This window comes from Gadus chalcogrammus, chromosome 8, assembly GCF_026213295.1.
Source record: "Gadus chalcogrammus isolate NIFS_2021 chromosome 8, NIFS_Gcha_1.0, whole genome shotgun sequence".
NCBI lineage: Eukaryota > Metazoa > Chordata > Actinopteri > Gadiformes > Gadidae > Gadus > Gadus chalcogrammus.
The window spans coordinates 10,837,614-10,864,703 of record NC_079419.1 but is presented as its reverse complement, the minus strand read 5'-3'; the positions used below and the strand labels follow the sequence as shown (position 1 = coordinate 10,864,703).

Genomic DNA, 27,090 nt, shown 5'->3' with positions numbered 1-27,090 from the left:
AACGTTTGGTTCGGAAGTCTGTTTGTCTGGGCGGGAAACTGCTGAAGGAATAAAACGAGTTTTAAACCGTTGGGGCGTGACGTCATTTGTCAGGATGGCGGAAGAGTACGAGCAGAGTGGCGCGTCTGAGCTGATCAGAGGTATTTCTGAACACACCTGCCCTCACACCTGCCCCCAGACCTGCCCCCACACCTCCACACCTCTACACCTACACCTGCCCACCTGCCTCTACACCTGTCGTCCTGCATCTCACCCTACATGCGGTTCACTGGCTGCTAGTCAACTTGTACAGACGTCAGTCTCATGGGACGTCCGTCTGTCTCCTCTCCCTGTCCTGAAGGGACCTTCTGGTCAGACCGGCACATGATATTATCCACCGTTAGATCAGACGTCTTTACGCTCTCTTTGTTTATCATGGATGATGCTATTTTAACCTATTGTCTGACGGCTGTCCGTGTGTGTGTGTGTGTGTTTGCGCTTGTGTGCGCATTTGTCCACACAGACCGTCTGTACTTCGCTACTCTTCTTGTGAAACCCAAGAACACGAGCAGGACTCACTACTTCAGTACAGACGAAGAGTTTGTCTATGAAAGGTAAGAGACAGTACAGAGGCAGATCATTAAGGAACAGGTAGGGGTTAGACAGTACAGAGGCAGGTCATTAAGGAGCAGGTAGGGGTTAGACACTACAGAGACAGGTCATTAAGGAGCAGGTAGGGGTCAGACAGTACAGAGGCAGGTCATTAAGGAGCAGGTAGGGGTTAGACACTACAGAGACAGGTCATTAAGGAGCAGGTAGGGGTCAGACAGTACAGAGGCAGGTCATTAAGGAGCAGGTAGGGGTTAGACACTACAGAGACAGGTCATTAAGGAGCAGGTAGGGGTCAGACAGTACAGAGGCAGGTCATTAAGGAACAGGTAGGGGTTAGACAGTACAGAGGCAGGTCATTAAGGAACAGGTAGGGGTTAGACAGTACAGAGACAGGTCATTAAGGAGCAGGTAGGGGTTAGACAGTACAGAGGCAGGTCATTAAGGAGCAGGTAGGGGTTAGACAGTACAGAGACAGGTCATTAAGGAGCAGGTAGGGGTTAGAAAGTACAGAGACAGGTCATTAAGGAGAAGGTAGGGGTCAGAGGTCATCTTTCTCAGGAGGCCTACAGGTAGACTGAGGACTTTGGGGAATCTAACCCTGACCTTTCAGCAGGGCGTCGATCCCCTGACCACTAGCCTGTGCGTGTTGATGATTACTGCTCCTGGGCTGTACCAGTAGAGACTTGTAGAGACCAGTAGAGACCAGTCTTAACTTCTTAGATAGTTACATTAACTTCTCAGATATCATATATGGCAAAAGGTTTAAGCTTTTAATGCTCTAAGAGCTGCATTGACAGAATTAATACCAGTAAGAGTTGACTTACTTAGTAGTCATCATTTCGTTGTGACTAGTATCAATTTCTTTCTTAGTAATGCAATTCTTCTCAAGTCCCTAATCATTCCTGGCTCATTGCATTGGGGTGTTAAGATTATTATTGTCCGCCTGGTCTGTTTGTTGACGTTTCAGTTTCTATGGCGACTTCGGTCCCCTGAACCTAGCCATGCTGTACAGGTACTGCTGCAAGCTAACACAGAAGCTCAAGGTAGGAGACGGCTCATGGTAATGCTACCACCACTGGCAGCACTACGGCTACTGCTCAGCATCTATTAAAGCCACAGCTGCTGCTGATGCTACAATTAAAGCTTCTGCTAAGCTCATGATAAATTACTGCAAATGCTACTGCTAATGCTAAGTATTTTGAATTACAGTTTGAATTCTGATGTGATTGATGGATCGATACTATAAATAATAACTCAGTGTAATGATAGGACTTCATAGCACACCTTAGTGTGATTTATGATACTGACTGAGTGTGTCCCCAGTGCCACTCGACGGCAAAGAAGACCCTGGTCCACTACACGGGCTGTGAGCAGAGGAAGAGGGCCAACGCCGCCGTGTTGATCGGTGCCTACGCTGTAAGACCTCTCTCACTTCCTGTCTGTAGGACCTCACTTCCTGACAATCTGACCTCATCGCTCTATAAAAAGACTTCCTGTCTGTGTGTGCTGACCTTCTATAGTCTGACTCCCCGTCTATGTGTTGACTTCTTGTATGTGTACTGACTTCCTGTGCAGGTGATCTATCTGAAGAGGAGTCCAGAGGAGGTTTACAGAAGTCTGACATCCAACAGCCAACCCTACCTCCCCTTCAGGTAACACACCCTACCTCAGTACCACACCCTACCTCCCCTTCAGGTAACACACCCTACCTCCCCTTCAGGTAACACACCCTACCTCCCCTTCAGGTAACACACCCTACCTCCCCTTCAGGTAACACACCCTACCTCAGTACCACACCCTACCTCCCCTTCAGGTAACACACCCTACCTCCCCTTCAGGTAACACACCCTACCTCAGTACCACACCCTACCTCCCCTTCAGGTAACACACCCTACCTCCCCTTCAGGTAACACACCCTACCTCCCCTTCAGGTAACACACCAGGCCCGGTTCCAGAACAGAATGCCTTGGGGTGCATCTGAGATTACCAGTACTATACTAAAACCAGCTACCCAGCTTCAGTTCAGACTTCGCTTTTTTACACACAGGCTTTTCCTACCATAGACAAGCACTTCTGCGTAGTTCTACTGACATGTTGATCTTTTTTATTATTTATTTATTTTTTTCAATTGAGGGTGCAAACATTTTTTTTGGGGGTGCAATGCATGCTTATGCACCCCCGTAGAACCGGGCCTGTAACACACCCTACCTCCCCTTCAGCTAACACACACTACCTCAGTACCACACCCTACCTCGCCTTCAGCTAACACACACTACCTCAGTACCACACCCTACCTCCCCTTCAGGTAACACACACTACCTCCCCTTCAGGTAATAATAATAATAATGCATTTAATTCATGAGCGCCTTTCTTGACACTCAAGGTCACCTTACGAAATCAAACATTCATAAGAGCAAACAAGAAACAACAACAACATAATAAAAGTGTACAAGAGAAGAAAAACAATGGGGTCATTCTAGTACCAAGTATTTAACTGACTTAAAGGGAGTCGGCTTGGCTGAATAGATACGTTTTCAGGTGAGATTTGAAAGTGATAATAGAACTGGAGTGTTGGATGTCATGAGGCAGAGAGTTCCAGAGGCAGGGTGGGTGTCTTGAAATGGAGGAGATTGGTAAGATACTGAGGGGTAAGATTGTTGATGGCCTTGAAAGTGAGAAGCAGGATCTAGTAAATGATGCGATATTTGATGGGGAGCCAATGGAGTTCAATTAAAATCAAATCAAATCAAATTTATTGTCATTTTGTTGATTGAACAACAAAACGAGAAGGCGTTTCTCAGGGATCAAGATCAAGAACACATACATTACAAACAAACGTCCCAATGATGAATAAATAAATAATAAATAAAGTCCAGTGGGAAGATTTAGGACGCTGGTGCATTGAGCATCCTGACAGCTTGAGGCAGGAAGCTGTTCCGCAGCCTGGTGGTGGAGCATCTTAAGCTGCGATAGCGCTTCTTAGAGGGTAGGAGCTTAAAGAAGTTGTTCAGAGGGTGAGAGGGGTCTCTCACTATTTTCTGGGCCCTATTCCTGCAGCGGCTTAGGAATATGTCCTGGACAGAGGGAAGTGAGGCTCCAATGACCTTTTCCGCTGATCTCACCACTCTTTGCAGGGCCTTTTTGTCCGCTGCACTGCAGCTGGAGAACCAGGTAGAGATGGCGTACGTCAGCACACTCTCCACTGCCCCCCTGTAGAATGTGGTGAGGAAACTGGGAGGTAGTGAGGCCTGATGGAGTTTCCTCAGGAAGTACAATCTCTGTTGGGCTCGCTTCACTAGCCCAGTGGTGTTTTTGGACCAGGAAAGGTTGTCAGAGATCTGTACTCCCAGGAACTTGATTTTCTCCACCTTTTCCACTTCACGATTACTGATGCAGAGGGGTGTGTGCTTAGGTTGTGATCTACGGAAGTCCACGATCATTTCCTTGGTCTTTTCCGCATTGAGCACCAGGTTGTTGTCTCTGCACCATCTCTCAAACAGATTGACCTCCTCTCTGTAACAGGATTCCTCATTCCCATGAATGAGACCCACGACTGTAGTGTCATCTGCAAACTTAACAATCATGTTGTTCTTGTGCCTTGGCACACGGTCATGGATCAGCAGCGTGTACAGCAGAGGACTGAGCACACATCCCTGGGGGGATCCTGTACTCAGTGTGATGGATTTGGAGATTTTTTTCCCAACACGAACTGACTGTGGTCGCTCCAACAGGAAATCCAGTATCCAGTGACAGAGGGTGGGGTTTAGGCCCCGGAGGAGAAGTTTATCCATCAGTCTCTGCGGCAAGATGGTGTTAAATGCAGAGCTGAAGGTAACATACAGAATTCTAGCATAGTTGCTGCAGGACAGGTGTTATGTGACTGATGGAGGGGGTTCTAGTAATGATACGGGCTGCAAGGTTTTGTACCAGTTGTAATTTATGTATGGACTTAGCAGGTAAACCAAAGAGGAGAGAGTTGCAGTAGTCCAGACGCGATGCGACCAGGGTGTGAACCAGAATTTCAGCACTGTTGGGGGAGAGAGATGGGCGCAGGCGAGAGGTGTTACGTAGATGGAAGTAAGCTGACCGAGTGACATTATTGATATGGGACTGAAATGATAGGTTGCTATCCAGGATGACATCCCGACTCTTAACCTGGGGAGAGGGGGAAACTGATGAATTGTCAATGGAGATGGAGAAGTCATTTATTTTAGAGAGGGTGGATTTGGTGCCAATAAGGAGGATTTCAGTTTTATCACAGTTGAGTTTGAGAAAGTTTTGGGGAAAACCAGGATCTGATTTCCTGGAGGCAATTGGAGAGGGAGGTGGGAGGGAGGGTCGTGGTAGGTTTGGTGGACAAGTAGAGCTTGGTATCATCTTCATAACAATGTAACTGAATATTATATTTATGGAAAAAATGGCCAAGAGGGAGGAGATAGATAATGAACAGGAGGGGTCCAAGGACAGAACATTGGGGTACACCAGAGGAGAGGGGGGAAGAATTGGATCTAAATGTTTTGAGTTGGACAAACTGAGTACATCCAGACAGATATGATTTAAACCAGTCCAGAGGTGTGTCAAATATTCCAAGAGAGGGTAATCGGTCGATGAGGATGGTGTGGGAAATGCTGTCAAAAGCTGCACTCAGGTCTAGGAGGATCAGGATAGTGAGTAGTCCAGCGTCCGCAGCCATGAGGAGGTCATTGGTTATTTTAACAAGAGCTGTTTCGGTGCTATAGAGTGTGCGAAAGCCTGATTGGAACTGTTCGTAAAGAGTATTTTGAGAGAGGTGATCATGAATCTGCGAGGCAATGAATCCAGAATTTTTGAAAGGAAGGGGAGGTTGGAGATTGGGCGGAGATTGTTGAAGTTGCTGGGGTCAGCACCGGGTTTCTTGAGAATAGGGGTTATTGCAGATGATTTGAGGGGTGACGGAACAGTACCAAAGATGAGAGAGGAATGGATAATTGCAGCTATAAGAGGGGTCAGGGATTGAATGCAACCTTTAACCAGTATTTTTGGGAGAGGATCAAGTTGGCAAGTGGATGGTTTAGATTTGCAGGCAAGGTCAGAAAGTTCAGCAGCAGAGGGGAGGTTAAAGTCAGAGAATGGACGGGAGAAAACTATTTGAAAGTCAGGGGAGGGTAGGATGGTTGAGATCAGGGGGGCTATCGGCTGATGAATTTTGTCAATTTTAGTATTAAAAAATGTCATAATGGAATTACAGGAGTCAGTGGAGTAAAAATGGAGGGAGAGAGTCCGGTGGGCGTAGCGTTTTGTGAGCCAGGGAGAATAGTGCTTGAGAGTTTCCAGTACCTAACCTGATTATTTCTGCATAATTGTTGGATTTTGCGTTGGTCAGAGAATCCTTATAGAAGAGGAAATGGGTAATGAACATTTCCTTGTGGATGGTAAGCCCAGTCTTCCTATAGAGGCGTTCCAGTTGGCGACCTCTGGCTTTCAGTTGGCGAAGTTCAAGAGTAAACCAAGGTGCAGATGGTGTAAATGAAACAGTCCGTGATTTTAAAGGGGCAAGGGTATCCAGGAGATTGTGAAGGCCACTGTTGTAGTGACTGAGCAGTTCATCAGGGGTGGAGGTAAAGTGGATGCTTGGAAGATTAGAAATGCCAGTGTCCAGTGCTGTTGAATCAATGTCCTTGATATTACGAAAATAGATTGTGCGGTGCAGTTTAGTTTTGAATAGTGTCAACTTTACATTAAATGAGATTAACATATGATCGGAGATGGGAAGATCAGATGCAGAATAATTAAAAGTAGTGATACCAGAGCAGCAGAGTAGATCCAGGATATGGCCTTACAGGTAACACACCCTAACTCCCCTTCAGGTAACACAACCTACCTCAGTAACACACTGCACCTCAGTAACACACCTTACCACAGTAACACACCCTACCTCAGTAACACACCGCACCTCAGTAACACTGAGAAAAGGTAGCCCTCCTTTTCACGAACATGAGCACCTGGGATTTAATCATTGCCTGATTGGGATGCAGTAACATGACTGGTTGTAAAGGGGGGGGACGTTATTTTTCTATGTTTAATTATTGTGCTATTTTGCATTTTTGCAACAGTGAACTTTATGATCAAGATGCAAACTGTTAAGATATGCAATGAAGTGTCTGGTTGATTATGATTTCGTTATAAAATATAAATGTATTGTGGTACTTGGGTCGGTGAACCCCCATGGCAGTTGGTATCTACCATTTTGTGTAATTGGTTGGCTTTATTTAAGCCCGGTATTTTCTATGTTCAAGGTTGGTGGAGGATAGAGAGACCGCTTGCTGTGAGGCTGGTTAATGTTCAGGTTAATGGAACTTTGCTTGTTTTGTTTTGTTTATCAAGTTTTTTTTTTGGCTTTGCCATTTCACTTTTCAAGCGTGGAAAATAAATCACAGTTTTTCAACTAATTTATGCTGCTGGCTGAATTTTTTTGCGGCCTACTCAAAGACCTTCATTGCGTCCTAAACCGCTACGTCCCGAAGTGGAAGTGAGTCGGGAGGCTCATTTTCACAAACACGCACTACCTCAGTAACACACCCTACCTCAGTTAAACACCCTGCCTCCGTAACACACCCTACCTCAGTAACACACACTACCTCAGTAACACACACTACCTCAGTAACACACCCTACCTCAGTAACACACCCTACCTCAGTAACACACCCGAAGAAGTTTATTCTAAATCGAGGTGCAAGTCCTTTTCTTCCAAGAGAGGGGGGGGTGATACCTCGACTAGATGGCCCCCGACCTGTTGTGTGTGTGTGTGTGTGTGTCCAGGGATGCAGCGTTAGGAGAGCAGCGTTACAACTTGACCATTCTAGACTGTCTGAAAGGATACAGCAAGGTAAACACCGTCTAGAATACTGTGACCTCATCAAGGTAAACACCTTCTAGAATACTGTGACCTCATCAAGGTAATCACCTTCTAGAATACTGTGACCTCATCGAGGTAAACACCTTCTAGAATACTATGACCTCATCGAGGTAAACACCTTCTAGAATACTGCGACCTCATCGAGGTAAACGCATCTAATATCTAAACTCATGTTATCATATCCAATCATCATCTAATCTGGTATAATGTCATCCAATATAATCATATTTTATTCTAATCTAATCTTTCATAATCCAACCAGTATAATTGATAAATAATAATAAATATACAGTGTGATATAATACAGTAATATAATAGTGTAATATAATACATTGTAATAATACAGTAACATAATATTATAATATAATACAGTATAATATAATACAGAATAATAAACTACAGAAATAGAATACAGTATAATATAATACAGTAATATTATACAGTATAATATAGTCATATAACACAGTAATATATCACAGTATAATATAATACAGTAATCTATTGCAGTATTTGATTACAGTACAATATAAGACAGTAATATACTACAGTATAATATAATATTATACAGTATAATATTATACTGCATAATATACAGTTATAAAATAAAGTATGATATAATACAGTAATATAATTCAGTAATATAACCCAGTCTTCTCTGTTCCAGGCGCTGCAGTTCGGCTTCCTTGACTTTGACCACTTTGATGTGGAGGAATACGAACATTATGAGGTAACAGCACTCAGTTACCATGGTGACAGGATGATAAACTACATGATGCCATGGTAAAAGGCTGATAAACTACATGATACCATGGTAACAGGCTGATCAACTACACGTTACCATGGTGACAGGATGATAAACTACATGATGCCATGGTCACAGGATGATAAACTTCCCTTTACCATGGCAACAGCATGATAAACTACACGTTGCCATGCTCAAATGCTGATAAACCACACAATGTTTCAATGGCGACAGCCCTGGTCCAACCTCCTGGTCTCTGATTTTGTTCTCTGGTGGTCCTGGTCTCTGGTGGTCCTGGTCTCTGTTGGTCCTGGTCTCTGGTGGTTCTGGTCCCTGGTGGTCCTGGTCTCTGGTGGTCCTGGTCTCTGGTGGTCCTGGTCCCTGATGGTCCTGGTCCCTGTTGGTCCTGGTCTCTGGTGGTCCTGGTCTCTGGTGGTCCTGGTCTCTGGTGATCCTGGTCTCTGGTGGTCTTTGGTGGTCCTGGTCTCTGGTGGTCCTGGTCCTGGTCTCTGGTGGTCCTGGTCCCTGGTGGTCTTTGTTGGTCCTGGTCTCACGTGGTCCTGGTCTCTGGTGTCCTGCTCTCTGGTGGTTCTGGTCTCTGGTTGTCTCTGGTGGTCCTGGTCTCTGGTGGTCCTGGTCTCTGGTGGTCCCTGGTTGGTCCTGGTCCCTGATGGTCCTGGTCCCTGTCTCTGGTGGTCCTGGTCCCTGATGGTCCTGGTCTCTGGTGGTCCCTGGTAGTCTCTGGTGGTCCTGGTCTCTGGTGGTCCTGGTCCCTGATGGTCCTAGTCTCTGGTGGTCCTTGTCCCTGATGGTCCTGGTCTCTGTTGGTCCTGGTCTCTGGTGGTCTCTGGTGGTCCCTGGTGGTCTCTGGTGGTCCTGGACCCTGATGGTCCTGGTACTGGTCCCTGGTGGTCCTGGTCCCTGATGGTCCTGGTCTCTGGTGGTCCCTGGTGGTCTCTGATGGTCCTGGTCTGGTGGTCTGTGCAGCGTGTGGAGAACGGAGACCTGAACTGGATCCTCCCGGGGAAGATCTTGGCCTTCAGCGGACCGCACCCCCGCAGCAAGATAGAGAACGGTGAGCACAAAGGCTACATCCAGTTAGCCTAGCTAGCTGAACAGTGTGTGTGTGTGTGCTAGGCTTCCCGTTAGCCTATCTAGCTGAACGGTGTGTGGGCTAGGCTATCTGCTAACCTGCTAGCCTCGCTGACCTGTGTGTGTGCCAGGCTACCTGCTAACATGTTAGCCTAGCTGACCTGTGCGTGTTTGTGTGCTAGGCTACCTGTTAGCCTAGATGAACTGTTTGTTTGCTAGCCTGCCTGTTAGCCTAGATGACCTGTGTGTGTGTGTGTACTAGGTTACCTGTTAGCCTCGCTGACCTGTGTGTGTGTGTGTGTGCGCTAGGCTACCCGTTAGCCTAGCTGACCTGTGTGTGTTTGCTAGGCTACCTGTTAGCCTAGCTGACCTGTATGTGTGTGTGTCTGTGCTACGCTACCTATTAGCCCAGCTGACCTGTTTGTGTACTGGGTTACCTGTTAGCCTAGCTGCCCTGTGTCTGTGTGGTAGGCTACCTTTTAGCTTAGTTGACCTGTGTGTTTGTGTGTGCTAGGCTACCTGTTAGTCACGTGATCTGTATGTATGCTAGGCTACCTGTTAGCCTAGCTGACCTGTGTGTGTGTGTGTGTGCTATACTACATGTTAGCCTAGCTGACCTGTGTGTACGGCTAGGCTACCTGTTAGCCTAGCTGACCTGTGTGTGTGCTAGGCTACCTGTTAGCCTAGCTAACCTGTGTGTGTGTGTGTGTGCTAGGCTACCCGCTGCACGCCCCGGAGGCCTACCTGCAGTACTTCCGGCGGCACCGTGTGACCGATGTGGTGCGCCTCAACAGGAAGCTCTACGACGGCCGGCGCTTCGAGGAGGCGGGGCTTCAGCACCACGACCTCTACTTTCTGGATGGGACCACGCCCTCTGACATCATCACCAGGCGCTTCCTGCACATCTGCGAGTCGGCGGAGGGAGCGGTCGCTGTGCACTGCAAGGGTGTGTGTGTGTGTGTGTGGGTGTGGGTGTGGGTGGGTGGGTGGGTGGGTGGGTGTATATGTTGTTCCAGTGATGATCATTCCAGTAAATATTCTAATAGCCTCACAAATCCAGATTGTGATTAGCCAGGGCCGGGCAAATCACAATCTGATGGATGCTGCTGACGTGTCACGTGATGCCTTGCTCTGATTGGCTGTAGGTTTATCCAGAGGCTGGTCGATAGCGCTCCATGGGGATGACCAATGAACAAGTTTGAGAATCTCTCAAAAGAGCCTAAAGTTTTGGAGCCTTTACTAGAGACTGCTGGAGAAACAGACTTGGGAGGCTTCAGTGAAACGATAACGTGTAGAGGGCAAATCTTGGAGGTCAACTCTCTCTTTTTCAACCGTCCAATTGCAGCCGGCCTGGGCCGTACGGGCACTCTGATTGGCTGCTACCTGATGAAGCACTACCGCTTCACGGCGGGGGAAACCCTGGGCTGGATCCGGACCTGCAGGCCCGGCTCAGTGATCGGCCCGCAGCAGAGCTACCTGGAGGAGTTAATACATAGCATTTATACACACATATACATTATGATATATATATATATATATACAGATATACATTATGATATATATATATATATATACAGATATACATTATGATATATACACACACACATACATTATGATATGTATACACACATATACATTATGATATATACATACAGATATACATTATGATATATACACACACATATACATTATGATATATACACACACATATACATTATATGTATACACACATATACATTATGATATATACATACAGATATACATTATGATATATACACACACATATACATTATGATATATACACACACATATACATTATGATGTATACACACACACATATACATTATGATGTATACACACACATATACATTATGATGTATACACACACATATACATTATGATATATACACACACAAATACATTATAATATATAAACCAACATATATATTATGATATATACACACACTATACATTATGATATATATATATATACTGGGCTAGATGGCCCCCGACCTGTTTGTCTGAGGGGGGGGTCATAAGGTCAAGTAAAGTGAGGTCAGAGACAGGATCTGTGGTGGGCTGTGAGTCAACAGGAGGAACATATTACCTTATGTTAATAATAATAATATGTGTGTGTATTTGTGTGTGTGCGCGTGCGTGCATGTCCGTGTGCTTGTGTGTGTACAGGAAGCAGAGCAGCATGTGGGTTCAGGGCGACGTCCATCACTCCAAGCAGAAGGCTCTCCAACAGCGACTCCATCGTCGACGGCAACTACAACTACAACCACAGAGCCCCGCCCCCTCTCCCTCCAGTCAGGAGGTTGTGTCCCGCCTCCTCTCCAGCATGGACCACCTTTCAGTCAAACCCACCCTCTGCAAGTCCTACTCCCTGGACGAGGTAAGGGGGCGGAGTCCTTCAGCACCTCCCTCCACCAATCAAATGGCCGAGTCCCAACCGGAAGTAACCCTCTACCTTCAACACCTGATACGTTTAAACACCAACACATGTGGTCCTGTGGGTGTGCATGTGTGTCTGTGCATGTGTGTCTGTGCATGTCTCTGCGTGTGCGTGTGTCGTGTCCGTCGACACACGCACACGCATGCACGTCTGTGCATGTGTGTGTGTCTTTGTGTGTGCGTGTGCATGTGTGTGCATGTGCTTGTGTATGTGCGTGTGTTTAGGATGAGTGCAGGGAGGCGGGTCGAACTCAGGGAGACAGACTGAGAGCACTGAAGAGCCAGCGCACAGCAAGGTACACCGTGTATGTGTATGTGTGTGTGCGTGTGCGTGCACGTGCGCGGACCAGACCCTGGCTAAGGCGGGCTCCGTGTCTCCTGCAGGTCAATCTTCTCCCCCCCCGCCCACGGCTCCCTGCCGCCCCCCCCCAGGGCCTCCAGAGCCCCGCCCCTCTCCTCCCCCAACAGGCTGGTCCGAAGCCTCTCTGCCTCCTCCTCTCCTCTCAAGAGGTGAGATCTCTCTCTCTCTCTCTCTCTCTCTCTCTCTCTCTCTCTCTCTCTCTCTCTCTCTCTCTCTCTCTCTCTCTCTCTCTCTCTCTCTCTCTCTCTCTCTCTCTCTCTCTCTCTCTCTCTCTCTCTCTCTCTCTCTCTCTCTCTCTCTCTCTCTCTCTCTCTCTCATTCATCATATAAGTTATTTTAGGTTTGATGAAAGCTGTTCTAAGAGCCACTAGTTGGTCTACCAGTGATAGCGTTATCACTGGTGATATATAACATTTATGGATGACACAGCATGGTGCTAGACACATAATATAATGTAAAAAAAAAAACATGTTCGTCATAGTGCCTACTGATAGCAAATGTCTAGTAAGAGTGAGCTTTTAAAATAATCCCTCTCTCTCTCTCAGCCTGTTCACCTAGCCGCCCGCTTTGATCCACTGTCGTCGTGGCGACGGCACCCTGATCCACCTCACCTGCCCCGCAGTTGTCTGCCCAAGATGTGGGAGGAGCCTGCAGTGGCCACACCCCTTCCACTCCTCAACTGCAGCTGCACTTTATTTACTGTTGCTATGCTGATGTTTTAAGCACCAAAAGTTTGCACCCCCATTGCATCCGCAGTGTTTAACTACTCATACTCACTGTCTCATACCGACTAACTAATACCATCAAAGACCTATATTTATCACTATATGTTCTCTTATTATAAATATCTGTTATATATATAGTCAGTGTGCGATTTGTCAAAACAACAGAAGGAGGGATGTTATTTTTTTGTTTCTTTATCGTTCCAAAATAAGCCATCAACAGGCCTAATTCTTTTTTTAAGTTAATGGTAGGCCCTATTAGCCTACCTTTCGAACAGTTGAACATTCATCTTAAATCTAAACTAAAAAGACAAAAAAACAAACAGATGTGTCCTCCCATCCCCCCCAACAAATCGCAACCTGTATATAGTGGAAAACTACCATCAAAGACCTATAATTATCTGTCTGTTATATGTATTGATCATAGTGGTAAACTACCATCATAGACCTATACTTAACACTATCTTTTACCTGTTATGTATTGAACGTCCATGGCGATAGTGGTCGGCACTATTTTCAAACATGGAGTCTAACTCCATCATAGTGGACACCTCTGAACACGAGGATTTCTTTACATTAACATTCAGAGCGTTTAACAGACACTCTTATCCAAGGAGACTTAAAATAAACCATTTGTCAGAAGAAGTAGAAACAACAATATATCTCTGTCGGTACAGTAAGGATGTTCATAGAACCAAGTGCTAAGCTCTAAAAATCACTATGTTAACCCATATCCAAAATGCTAAGTACTAAAGATATCTAGGATAAGATGCTACACAATGCTCAGTACTAAAGATAGCTAGGATAAGGTCTCGGTGGAAGGTCGGAGCTCATCCTCTCATGAGGTCTGTGTCATGTTTCATATACGACGAGGCTCATTGCACACTCGTACACAACAACGGTACTAAAGAACACACGCCCCTTCCTTCCTACAACTCAAACAATGCATTACTTCTGATGCGTCCTTTATAGAGCCGTCTGTCCGACCCACTCTAGATCCTCTGAACTCTCACACTGTCCCAGGAGGGACCGACGCAGCTAGGCTCTACGCTTACGCCTCGTTTCCACATACGTATATTTTTCGTATCCGTGCTTCCGTAAATTTACGGAAGGGGTCGCTAGTGTTTTACGTACGGACATGAATTTATTTACGGGCAGCCAAAAAGACGGGGGATCGTATGATAATGGCCGTTTTTAGGAGACCGGTACTTTGGAACATGAGAATCGACATATACAGAGATAAAAACAAAACCAATCAGGCTTGGAAAGAGATCGGCGAGGAGTTTGGCCTGCCAGGTACTTACATGTTTTTGAAAAACATAAAAACGTTCATACGGTATCTCCGTAAAACGACGGCGAAAGTTACAATTTTTGAACGTATATTACGGACATACCGGACAGAAATTTTACGGAGGGGAGGAGTCTCGGAGGAAAAACGGACATTACGGAGAATCACATAGGAATGAATGGACTTTCGGTCGGAGACGGTTGGATCGCATACGAGAATGTACGTATGTGGAAACGAGGCGTTAAGCTAACACTAGGGGAGGGTTAAAATAAAGACATGGCCATATATGGTAGCCCTTCTTCGAGTGATACGATTATCGATACACTGGCACCAAATATCAACATAATATTTTTATTTATTTTCATAATTTTTTACAAAGACGAGGAACTGAAAAACTCAGTTTGGACTGTGAAAAAAGACAGAAGTCCAGCACTTTACCTTTTAACGGTCATTTAGTATTCATAGTTAGGCAAACATCGTGATGCATCGTTGTAGGATTGTCTGACAATATATTGATATTGCTGTAGGTCGATATTATTGGTATCGTTGGCCATGTGTCGGGTATCGTATCGGGAGGTAACCTGTGGTTTCCCCCCCTACCGAACCCTGTCTCTGACCCCACCAATGCTAATAGCTTTTACTCTGCATAGAACAGAAGTGAGGTGGTCCACTGAAGTATGGGTAAGCTGAGGGGACCAGCACTGGGTCTCCTGTTCCCATGGAAACACAATCCAAGCTTGGCTCTCCGCCATCTCCGTGTTGAAGGGAAATACTTTTAAACTTGCTTGAGAGATACGTATTATATTGGAATAAAGAATATGTTTTTCTCTAAACAAGCTTTTTGAAGGCGTTATTATTACACAATAGATGTGTTGTGTTTTTTGTCATTACTTTATTATTGTACTGCAAGCTAGTTGTGTTATGCTTATTGTGTTTGTAATTACATAATTTGGCCACTGGGTGAATGATCATATATGCAAGACACAGAGTTTAACCGAACCACAACATTAATATATGTACAGAACAATAGACAAATAGGATAACAAAGGATGAGTGTGATGAGGAGCCATCAGTACAACTGGCAGGAGAACGGGAGGGGGGGAGTTATCAAACTCATTCGAGGCAATGCATTGTGAAATGACGCTAGGCTAATTCAGCTACAATGCCTCAAAGCTGCTCTACACATTGGTGGTTGCGAGTGAGGTCCCCCCCTTCAGTGTAAAGCATCTGAGTGAGAGAAAAGCACTATATAATAATAGATCAAATGTATATAGCGCTTTTCCCAGTGCTCAAAGACGCTTCACATCGCTTCATAAGCTAAATCATAAGAATAAAAAAAAAGCTAAACAAAACAAAAGATGAAAGGTTAAAAGCAAGGGTGTAAAGGTGTGTTTTAAGGGGAGTTTTGAAAGATGAAAGAGTGTTGGCATTGCAGATGTCGTTGGGGAGGGCATTCCTGAGGGCAGGGGCGGCTGCAGCAAAGGCTCTGTCTCCCCAGGACCGGAGGTTGGTCCTGATTGGGTGTAGGAGGTTGGCATCGGAGGACCTGAGACAACGGGTAGGGGTATGGCGGTGGAGAAGGTCAGAGAGGTAGGGGGGCGCCAGGTGGTTCAGGGCTTTGAAGGTGATGAGTAGTATTTTGAAATCAATCCAGTATTTGAGGGGAAGCCAGTGGGGGTCTTGGAGGACAGGGGTGATGTGGTCTGAGCGGCGGGTGGATGTGAGTATACGGGCTGCAGAGTTTTGAACATATTGCAGTTTATTAAGTAAGTGTTTTGATGAGCCGTATAGGATGGAGTTACATTAATCAAGACAATCTAGTTTTCATTGTCTGGTTTTGTGGAATCGTGTCTGATTCGTGCAGCTGGTGAGGTGCGCACAAGCGCTTGAGTAAAGACATCACTTGTTGCGCAATCGCTAGAAGGATGACGTCACTAGTTCAAAAGTTTGTTGAACAACCCTCCAGGGCTGTCTTTAATGCGTTAACCAAGGACCAGTTAATACAGTTGGCTGCCCATTATGGAATCGAACTTCCTTCCACTCGACTTAAAAGTTATGTCAAACTTTCGGTGAAGTTGGCATTGTGAGCGAAAGGTCTGATTACCGCAGCTGACTATAGGCCTACGTCTGACGAAGAGGATGAGGAAGAACCTCTCGATGATTCAGTTGAGGAGGACCTTAGAAACCCCTCGGTTGCAGACGAAGAGGAAGATCCTCCGCCTCCTAAACCTGCGGCGATGCTGTCTTTTGAGCAGCAGAAAGAGTTGCTTCAAATGCAGCTGGATAACAGTAGAATTCGGCATCAGTTGCAGTTAGAAAGGCTCCGCTCCAGTGAGGAGAATGAACGCGCACAGAGTTCATTAGAACACCAAAAGCTAGAGCTTGGTAGAGCAGGTCCTAAGCTCGATATAGCAACTAGTCTACGCTTGCTTCCTCACTTTAATGAGAAAGACGTTGATAACTTTTTTGTTCTGTTTGAGCGAGTGGCTGATACACAAGACATGCCTGATACACACCGTGCGCTTATGCTTCAGAGCCGTCTCACAGGAAAGGCACAGCGAGCTTTCTCTGCCTTAACTGTTGAAGAGGCCTGTGATTATGACATTGTGAAAGCTTCTGTGTTAATTCCAGAGGCTTATCGTCAACGCTTTAGGAATATGCGGAAACGGTTGGACCAAAGAAACGTTGAGTTTGCAATTGCACCTGCAATGTCGGCGTTTGGACACAAGCGGCGTTGTAACGACAGAAAAAGTAATTAGTTAGATTACCCCGTTACTGAAAAAATAACGGAGTTACCTAACGGCGTTACTTTAAACTGCGTTATTCCAAACACTGCTCTCCTTACATGTTCCCCTGTTTTGGCAGCACCAGCCCCTACCTGGCTAGCGTCCACATGCAGTTTGAACCGGCCGTTCAAACTGCATGTGGACACTAGCCAGGTAGGGGCTGGTGCTGTTTTGCTCCAGGAGGACGAGCAAGGCATCGATCGCCCAATTCGTTTTTTTTCTAGAAAGCTTCTCTCCTATCAGTCTAGCTACTCTGTGATTGAAAAAGAAGCATTGGGGTTTATTTGGGCACTTCAACACTTTTACGTTTATGTGGGGGGGTGCTGTTTCTCTGGTGGTGTATTCTGACCATAATCCTTTGACTTTTTTACAGTCACTTCAGAACCCCAACCAGCGGTTAATGCGCTGGGCTCTTTTTCTTCAGCCATTTAATTTAGATATACTTCGTATTAAGGGCTTGCATAATGTGATTGCTGATGCCCTATCCGGTGCTCTCACAGACTAATATTTGGTCATGTGTGTTTCTCCATGTTTTCGTTCGTCTGCTTTGTTTTCCAGGGTCCGGATGACAAAGCTTTTGGACACAATGGAAAACGCCTTCAGCGAAAAAGGGGGTTTAGTTGGGGATAGTTTCGTGATTTAGTTATTGTTTTGTAATTTTTGTGTGCACCACCTATTACGCACATTTAGTGAATTGGTGTAATGGTTGTGGGGTTGGTGTCTTTTGATACTTTGCAAGCCTCTTCTTAAGGGGGGGGGGGGGGGGGGGTGTTACAGCCACATTGGCCTTTCAGTTGTCATTGTGTGTGTGCTACCCGTTTTGTCTGCCTTGCTCTCATAGGCCTGGTCCCACATGTTCCAGGATGGGGGTTTCCCCGTGTACGGGGCGTGTCCCTGTGAACCGGATAAAAGTGGGCCAGGCCTCCAAGAGACGCGGCGCGAGATATGGTTTGTGTTTTGCTCTGATTGTCAAGACCAGTTTTGTTTCATGCTTTTCGCGCAATTAAAACAAAAAACGTGGATTGTCACGTTGTCTCCTGCCACGTTTCTTTGTTACGTCTGATCCGCGTAACAGTGGACCAGAGTTTCGGCGGCTGAGGGTGATAGGGAGGGACGGAGACGAGTGATGTTCCTGAGGTGGAAGAAGGCTGTTTTTGTAATCTGATTTACATCAGGGAAGAATGAGAGGGTGGGGTCAAGGATGATACCTAAGTTGCGGATGTGAGTGGAGGGGGTGACATGGGAACCATCAATATTAAGTGAGAAGTCCTGGGTGGAGTGGGTGAGGCAGATTGGGCCAATGATGAGGATTTCGGATTTTTTGCAATTTAGTTTGAGGACGTTTTGTTGCATCCAAGTTTTGACATCAGTGAGGCAGGTGGTGAGGGTACAAAGGGTGGCTGCAGAGATGGTGTTGGTGGAGAGGTAGATCTGGAGAGGTAGATCATCCTCCCACTCGGTCTGATTTGACCGAGTGGGAGGATGTAGATATAATTTCAATCCTTCTTCTTAAATTGTTAAATGTTATTCAGAAATTATAATTGCTTTCACGTAAATTTTTGTTATATTATTACAAGTGTGCAACATACGTTTGGTGTGTATGACGTCACTTCACTGCTACTTGAATGTTGTTCTGCACTCAAACCGATGCTGCGCACTTTGTCGATGTCCCACAGGACACTCAACCTTTAGCATTTTATTCAGGGTTAACCCTAACCCTAACCCTTTTCCCCTCAAATGCTCTAAAAGTCATACTGCAACCTAGCCTGGCTAGGCTCCACAAAACCCTATATTGTGGAGGTAGAGCTTTAGACTGATGGGGGCCTGGTGGAAGTCCCTGAGGTAGTCAAACAACTCCATAGTGATAAAGCCCGAGGGATATTGAGATCCAGCCAGAAATGCTGAAAGCTCTGGGTGAATAGGGGATGTCTTGGTTGACACGCCTATTCAACATTGTGTTGGAGTCTGGGAAAGTGCCAAAGGAGTGATAAACCGGGGTGATGGTTCCCCTGTTCAAAAAGGAGGACCAGAGAGTGTGTGTTAATTACACTTGCCCAGGTAAAGTCTACTCCAAGGTACTGGAAAGGAGGGTTCGGCCCCGGACGTGGAACCATGGTCCAGATCATCACTCTCGCAAGGATCCTGGAGGGGGGCTAGGAGTATGGCCATCCGATCTACATGTGTTTTGTGGATCTGGAGAAGGCATATGACGGGGTCCCCCGGAAGATCCAATCTCTGTACTCCCAAAGCGAGATTTGTGTCCGCGTTCTTGGCAGCAAGTCTGTTTTGTTCCCGTTGGGTGTTGGCCTCCGCCAGGGCTGCGCTTGTCACCAATCCTGTTTGTGATATTATTATTACAGAAAATCAGCGTAGTCACGGTAGGAAGGGGTTGCAGTTTGGTGGTCTGAGGACCCTATCACTGCATTTTTGAAGATTATGTGGTCCTGATGGCATCATCAGCCTGTGACCTTCAGCACTCACTTGATCGGCTCTCAGCCAAATGTGAAACGGCTGGGACGAGGATCAGCACCACTAAATCCAGTGGTTTGCATACTCCGGGTAGGGAATGAGTCCTTAGCTCAAGTGAAGGAGTTGAAGTACCTTGGGGTCTTGTTCCTGAGTGAGGGAACGAAGGAGCGCAAGATTGGCCAGAGAAGCAGCGGAGGTGGTGTTGTAGTAGTTTACAACACCAACGAAAAGGAAGCTGAGCCACAGGGCACAGCTCTCGATTTACCGGTCGATCATCATTCCTATCCCCCCTATGGTCATGAGGGATGGGTGATAACTGAAAGGACGAGATAGCGGGTATAAGTGACAAAATATTGGTTTTCTCAGGAGGGTGGCTAACGTCTCCCTTAGAGTAAGGGTGAGAAGCTCAGCCATCCATGAGGAACTCTGAGTAGAGCTGCTGCTCCTCTGCGTAGAAAGGAGTCAGTTGAGGTCATTCGGGCATCTGGTAAAGATGCCAACTGGGCGTCTCCCTAGGGAGGTGTTCCAGGCACGACCAGTGGGGAGGGGACTTCAGGAAAGACCCAGGACTAGGTGGAGAGATTATATCTAAACACTTGCCTGGGAACGCCTCGGCATCCCCCTGTTAGAGCTAATCAATGGTGCCCGGGAAAGGGAAGTCCAGGGCCCCCTGGTAGAGCTGCTGCCCCTCAAACCGACCCCGGATAAGCGGATGCGAGACGGGTGAGGAGTGTCTGATAATATTCTATGTCTAATTAAAATCTAAGATATTTTACATCATCCTATACCCAAATGCACAGATGACAGGAGCATTCTTTGGAACACAGTATAATCTACTTCTTTGTTCTACAATAGCTCTGTACCAAACTCTGGGTTTGGTTAAACAGCTGGCAGCTGGGTGTGACATGGAATGTGAAGTCGATGAGCTGGAATTATAGGGGAGTCAAAACACGCCAGTCAACAGTCAGAGTTTAGCCACTGTTGGAAGTGAAATGGCGCAGCAAAACCCTCCACTGGACAGGGACAGATACTGCTGTTCAATCTGTCTGGATCTGCTGCGTAATCCAGGGACTCTCGCTTGTGGCCACAGCTACTGTTTGGACTGTATCACGAAACACTGGGAAAATGAGGCTAAGAGGGGAGTCTACAGCTGTCCCCAGTGCAGACAGACCTTCAAAAGAAGACCAGCTCTGGTAAAGAACACCATTCTATCCGATGTCATGGAGGATCTCAAGAGAACACGACTGAGAGACGCTCCCCCTGACCACTGCTATGCTGGACTTGAAGACGTGGGCTGTGATGTCTGTACGGGGAGGAAGATGAAGGCCATCAAGACCTGTCTGGTGTGTCTGGTTTCTTACTGTGAGGAGCACCTCCAGAGTCACTATGAAGTTCCAGGGTTGAAGAGACACAAGCTGGTGGAACCAGCAGCCGACCTTCAGGACAACATCTGCCCCCGTCACAACGAGCTTATGAAGATTTTCTGCCGTCAGGATCAACAAGTTATCTGTCATTTGTGTTCCCTTGATGAACACAGAAGACACGACACAGTTTCGACCGAAGCTGAAAGAAATGAACGTCAGAAGGAGCTCAGCGGGCATCAGAGGGCTACACGGGCGAGAGTCAAGGAGGTTGAACAAGACCTTGAGGCTCTTCCACTGGAGATGGACTCCATCATCAAGTCTGCTGATGAAGCAGGGAAACGTGCTGATGAGATCTTTGCTGACTTTATCCATTCCGTTGAGGGACGATGCTCTGAGGTTAAAGAAGAGACCAGGACCGAGAAGGAAGCTGGACTCAGGCGGGTCCAGGACCTGAGGAACAGCCTGGAGCAGGAGCTGATCCAGATGAAGGCGAGTGGAGATGACCTGGATCGTCTCTCCCAGACACAGTCATGTCACCTTTCTACAGAAATATCCCTGGAACTATTCTATCAGGAGGTCCACAGGCCAACCAACCAGAGACGTTCGTACAACACAGCACTTCAACAACTTGGCTGTGTATCTGGCAGAGATGAAGGATAAACTGGAGCTATTTCTCAAAGACAACAGCGCCCACCTTTCACTAGCAGAGGCTCTGGTGGAAGTGTTACCCCCAGAACAGCCGCACACCAGAGAACAATTCTTAACATATTCATGTGAAATGAGCATCGACCCAAGTACAACTCGCCTGCTTCTGACTCAGAGCAACAGAGTTGTAAAACAAGTCTGGGCAGCAGGGGGGTGTAGGAGTAAAGAGAGTCTGACTGGACGCCATTACTGGGAGGTGAAGCGGACAGGGTTCGTCACTATCGCCGTGGGATATAAGGACAGCTCATGGGATCATCAAGGGTTTGGAAAAGACACCCAATCTTGGGCTCTGATTATTCGGCCGAATTCTATTCAATTTCAACATAACACATTCACCATTCATATCCCAGGCTATTGTTCCTCCAGAGTGGGCGTGTACCTGGACTACAGGGCCGGTACTCTCCGTTTCTACAGCATCTCTGACAGCATGACTCTGCTCCACGAGGTCAAGACCACATTCACAGAGCCCCTCTATGCTGGACTTCGGCTGGATGGGCTAAAAACTGGAGGCACTGCTGAGTTCTGCTATCTTCTGCAGCTATAGGTTAACACGTGATGCAGTGTTATAAACAGTGTTACCCTCTACAGCTATAGGTGAACACATGATACAGTGCCAGAGCATTATCAATACTATTTTTTGGGGAATCAGGTTAGTCAACAATTGTGACTATTGAATCAATTATATACGGGTTTCCTTAGTCCAATAATTAGTTATTGAATACACACAGGGCCGTATATTATAAAATGGGTACTGTCTTTTAGTCTGTGGGATGATAAAGTCCTTGGCCCAGGCTGAAGTGTCTTTGGGTGACTCATGAATGAGTCTCTGCTACGAATTGTATACGTCACCGCTGGTCTCTCGAGCATAGGGCCGGTAAATCAATAAATTCCTCGTGTCTTATGATGGCTGCACATGTTAACGCTAGCAGCTCTACTCCCATCAAACCATTCTGGACTAATACAACTGCCATCATTCAGGCCTTTTAAGGTTTATCAGTTATGTTTTCAGGTTTGGTTCTCGTGCTTACTGTGAAAGAGTGCTGCCTTAGCTTGGATCCTAATTAATTATTACATTTAATGACATGATTAGACATTATAAAAATTGAAAGATTTGAAAATGATATTACAAAATCAAAACAAATACGAGCCATACAATGTTTATTTGGTTGGATGAAGATTGTAATTATTATAACTTAGCATTTGCTAAGTTAATTTGTGTTAATAGTGCCACTAAAGATTAAAACCTAAAAATGTAAGGCTTAAATTCTTAAATTCATCTCATTATTTTAAATGATGCTACTATACCGTTTGAGACCTATAACATCAGTTAACAGAGTATTGTAATGCTGTAATTATGATATCGGACAATAAAATGTGTTTGGGTCGGCTTAGCTCAGGATGTTGAGCAGTTGTCTTGTAACCGAAAGGTTTGTAGTTCGGTCCCCAGCTCTTCCTAGCTGAGTGTTGATGTGTCCCTGAGCAAGACACTTAACCCTAACTGCTCCTGACGAGCTGGCTGTCGCCTTACATGGTTGACTCTGCCGTCGGTGTGTCAATGTGTGTATTAACCGATTTAAGTCGCTTTGGATAAAACCGTCTGCTAAATGGCCTAATTGTAATCATCTGCACAGTGAGTCTAAAGGTTGAGATGTGGCAGTGCTGTCTGAGCGTTCGTTGAGGCTCTCCTGGTGGTTTGAAATTTAGCTTCAGGCAGTCCTCTGCTAGAGGCTCCACGAGGAGTTCACCAGTCGACCATTGTCAGCTCAATGCCTTTACATACAAGAAATGTCTTGTTTTCCTTGCAGCGATAAGTCCCAAATGCTTCCTAGCGGGTCCGGTCCAAACCCAAAATCTGTTAAAAGGCAATGGCGCCCCCTGGTCGCTCCACCAGATGGTGCTCTAACTGACCAGACGCCTCCCCAGCCGTCTTCAATCTAGTGCCTCATGAAGGGAAGGCACCACAACATGTAGTTCTCCCCCGCAGATGAGAACATACAGGGCCCTCATTACCGACATAATCAGAAAGTCCAGAACGACCACCATACACCTCGCTCCCTAATAGGCCACATGGAGTGTTGTTACCTCACCTTTATGTGCTGATATGTCCTGTTGCCATTTCCCCTGTAAACTTCAGCACCGGTACTTTGCCTAGCTCACTAACCTATTAATTAGTTCAAATGGTTCAACGTAATCCTAAAAGGTGGCTACATTGTACACCAGCGCCGCAGAGCCGGGGTGCGCAGTTTACGTGCGTTAAGTTCCGCCCCTAGCACCAATAGGAAGCGTCGCTCTGCAGCACCGTTGTGATTATGTCTTGAAAGCAGCAGATCAACAAACATAGTCGGTATAGGCTACGATAACGGTATGCCAGTTGTTTTATGTCTACATGTCTATGATGCAGATGATCCTCTGTTTGTGCTTACAATGAAAGTCACATTAATTAATAGTTAGGCCTACTGTATCTACTGTCGGGTACTTTGTTTACGGTTTATTCACTTTACACACTTTATTTATTCATTGCTCATTATTTTTGCATTTTGGAATAATTCATCTGGTGGCATCATCAGCCTGTGACCTTCAGCACTCACTTGATCGGCTCTCAGCCAATATGAAGTGGCTGGGATGAAGATCAGCACCACTGAATCCAGTGGTTTGCCTACTCCGGGTAGGGAATGAGTCCTTAGCTTAAGTGAAGGAGTTCAAGTACTTTGGGGTCTTGTTCGTAATTGAGGGGACGTGAGATTGGCCAGAGAAGCAGCGGAGGCAGCGTTGTAGTAGTTTACCACACCGTTGTGACAAAAAGAGAGCTGAGCCGCAAGGCAAAGCTCTCGATCTACTGGTCAATCTTCGTCGCTATCCTCACCTATGGTCATGAGGGATGGGTGATGACTGAAAGGACGAGATTGCGGATATAAGTGGCAAAAATTGGTGGGGGGCTAACATCTCCCTTAGAACTTTGAGTAGAGCCGCTGCTCCTGTGTTTAGAAAGTCAGTTGAGTTGATTCAGGCATCTGGTAACGATGCCCACTAGGGAAGTGTTCCAGGCACGTCCAGTGGGGAGCTGATCTTGGGGAGACCCAGGACTAGGTGGAGAGATTATGTCTCAACACTTGCCTGGGAACAACTCGCGATCCCCCCGTCAGAGCTGACCAATGTGGCCTGGGAAAGGGAAGTCCGGGCACCCGGGTAGAGCTGCTGCCCTCGCAACCCGATAAGCGGATGCAAGAAGAGTGATGGGTGTCTGATATTATTCTATATCTAATTAAAATATAATATATTTTATATCATCCTATAACGAAATGCAAAGATGACCAGAGCTTTCTTTCGAACAACGTATAATCTAATTCTTTGTTCTTCAACAATAGCTCTGGGTGGGGTTAACCAGCTGGTAGCTGGGTGTGATATGGCGTGTGAAGTCGATGAGCTGGATTTATAGGGGAGTCAAAACACATCAGTCAACAATCAGACTTTAGCTGCTGTTGGAAGCGAAATGGCGCAGCAAAACCCTCCGCTGGACCGGAACAGATACAGCTGTTCAATCTGTCTGGATCTGCTGTGTAATCCAGGGACCCTCACTTGTGGCCACAGTTTCTGTTTGGACTGTATCACAAAAAACTGGGACAATCAGGCTGAGAGGGGAGTCTACAGCTGTCCCCAGTGCAGACAGACCTTCGAAAGAAGACCAGCTCTGGTAAAGAACACCGTTCTAGCCGATGTCATGGAGGATCTCAAGAGAACACAACTGCGAGATGCTCCCCCTGACCACTGCTATGCTGGACCCGAAGACGTGGGCTGTGATGTCTGTACGGGGAGGAAGATGAAGGCCATCAAGACCTGTCTGGTGTGTCTGGTTTCTTACTGTGAGGATCACCTCCAGAGTCACTATGAAGTTCCAGGGTTGAAGAGACACAAGCTGGTGGAACCAGCAGACGACCTTCAGGACAACATCTGCCCCCGTCACAACAAGCTCATGAAGATTTTCTGCCGTCAGGATCGACAAGCTATCTGTCATTTGTGTTCCCTTGATGAACACAGAAGACACGACACAGTTTCAGCCGATGCCGAGAGAAATGAACGTCAGAAGGAGCTCAGCGGGCATCAGAGGGCTACACGGGCGAGAGTCAAGGAAGTTGAACAAGAACTTGAGGCTCTTCCACTGGAGATGGACTCCATCATCCGGTCAGCTGATGAAGCAGTGAAACGTGCTGATGAGATCTTTGCTGACTTTATCCGTTCCGTTGAGAGACGATGGTCTGAGATAACAGAAGAGACCAGGACCGAGCAGGAAGCTGGACTGAAGTGGGTCCGGGACCTGAGGAAGAGCCTGGAGCAGGAGCTGGTCCAGATGAAGGGGAGTGGAGATGACCTGGAACGTCTCTCCCAGACACAGAGTCACGTCACCTTTCTGCAGAAATATCCCAGGAACTATTCTATCAGGAGGTCCACAGCCCGACCCACCAGAGACGTCCGTACAACCCAGCGCTTCAACAACTGGGCTTTGGCTCTAACCGAGATGAAGGATAAACTAGAGCTATTTCTCAAAGACAACAGCGCCCACCTTTCACTAGCAGAGGCTCCGGTGGAAGTCTTACCCCCAGAACAGCCGCACACCAGAGCACAATTCTTAACATATTCATGTGAAATGAGCATCGACAACTCGCACAACTCGCCTGCTTCTGACTCAGAGTAACAGAGGAGTTGTAAAACAAGTCGGGACAGCAGGGTGGTGTCGGAGTAAAGAGAGTCTGACTGGCGACATTACTGGGAGGTGAAGTAGACAGGGTTTGTTAAATGTGTATTGTCTTTTAGTCTGTGGGATGATTAAGTCCTTCATGCAGGTTGGAGTGTCTTTAGGTGACTCATTAATGAGTCTCTGCTACGAGTTTTGTACCGCTGGTCTCTTGAGCATAGGGCTGGTAAATCAATGGATTCCTCCTGTGTCTTACGATAGCTTCAGGAGGAATACAGCTGCCATCATTCAGGCCTTTTAAATATGATTCATTCAAAATGGGAGGTTTATCAGTTATGTTGTCAGGTTTGGTTCTCGAGGTTACCATGAAAGAATGCTGCCTTAGCTTGGATCCTAATTAATTATTGCATTCAATGACAGGATTATAAAAATGGAAATATTTGAAAAATATATTACAAAATCGTATCAAATGAGCTATCATTGTTTATTTGGTTGGATGGAGATTGTTTTTTTTGTGTTAAAAGTGCCACTAAAGATTAAAACCTAAAAATCAATAATTGTATGTTCTTAAATTCATTTCATTATTTTAAATGATGCTACTATACAGTTTGTGACCTTTCATATCCGTTAACACCAATAGGAAGCGTTGCATTGCAGCACCGCTTTGACAACTCTTGAAAACAGCAGATCAACAAACATAACGCTACCATAATGTTATACCAGTTGCTCTTTGACTACATATTTTGCCCTGATGCCCATGAATCTCTGTATGGTAAATCCCGGCTTGAGTCCTGTACAAATGGAGATTGTTGATGCAGTAGATGAATAATTCCACAATGCAAAAAGAATGAGCACTGACAATAAAAAATGTAAATAAAGTGACTAAACCGTCAATTAAGTGCCCAACAGTACTGAGGTTGTTGATCTG

The 27,090-nt window shown here is 46.2% G+C and overlaps 2 protein-coding genes across 2 annotated transcripts; both read left to right on the top strand.

Annotated features, from left to right (window-relative positions):
* The first annotated feature begins 94 nt into the window (after window positions 1-94).
* On the top strand, window positions 95-18,032 carry cdc14aa (cell division cycle 14Aa). Its single transcript, XM_056596286.1, has 14 exons — window positions 95-140; window positions 503-593; window positions 1,559-1,634; window positions 1,915-2,007; window positions 2,167-2,243; window positions 7,390-7,456; window positions 8,151-8,213; window positions 9,216-9,303; window positions 10,036-10,266; window positions 10,666-10,804; window positions 11,508-11,718; window positions 12,003-12,073; window positions 12,162-12,187; window positions 18,010-18,032. Exons 1-14 carry the CDS (start codon window positions 95-97, stop codon window positions 18,030-18,032), a joined length of 1,302 nt encoding a protein of 433 aa, XP_056452261.1.
* Window positions 18,033-20,395: 2,363 nt separating this feature from the next.
* Window positions 20,396-26,162, top strand: LOC130387266 (uncharacterized). Its single transcript, XM_056596285.1, is given in 4 exon segments — window positions 20,396-21,294; window positions 21,296-21,490; window positions 21,839-21,917; window positions 24,909-26,162. Coding segments are annotated over 4 exon segments (2,427 nt in total).
* The last annotated feature ends 928 nt before the right edge of the window (window positions 26,163-27,090 follow it).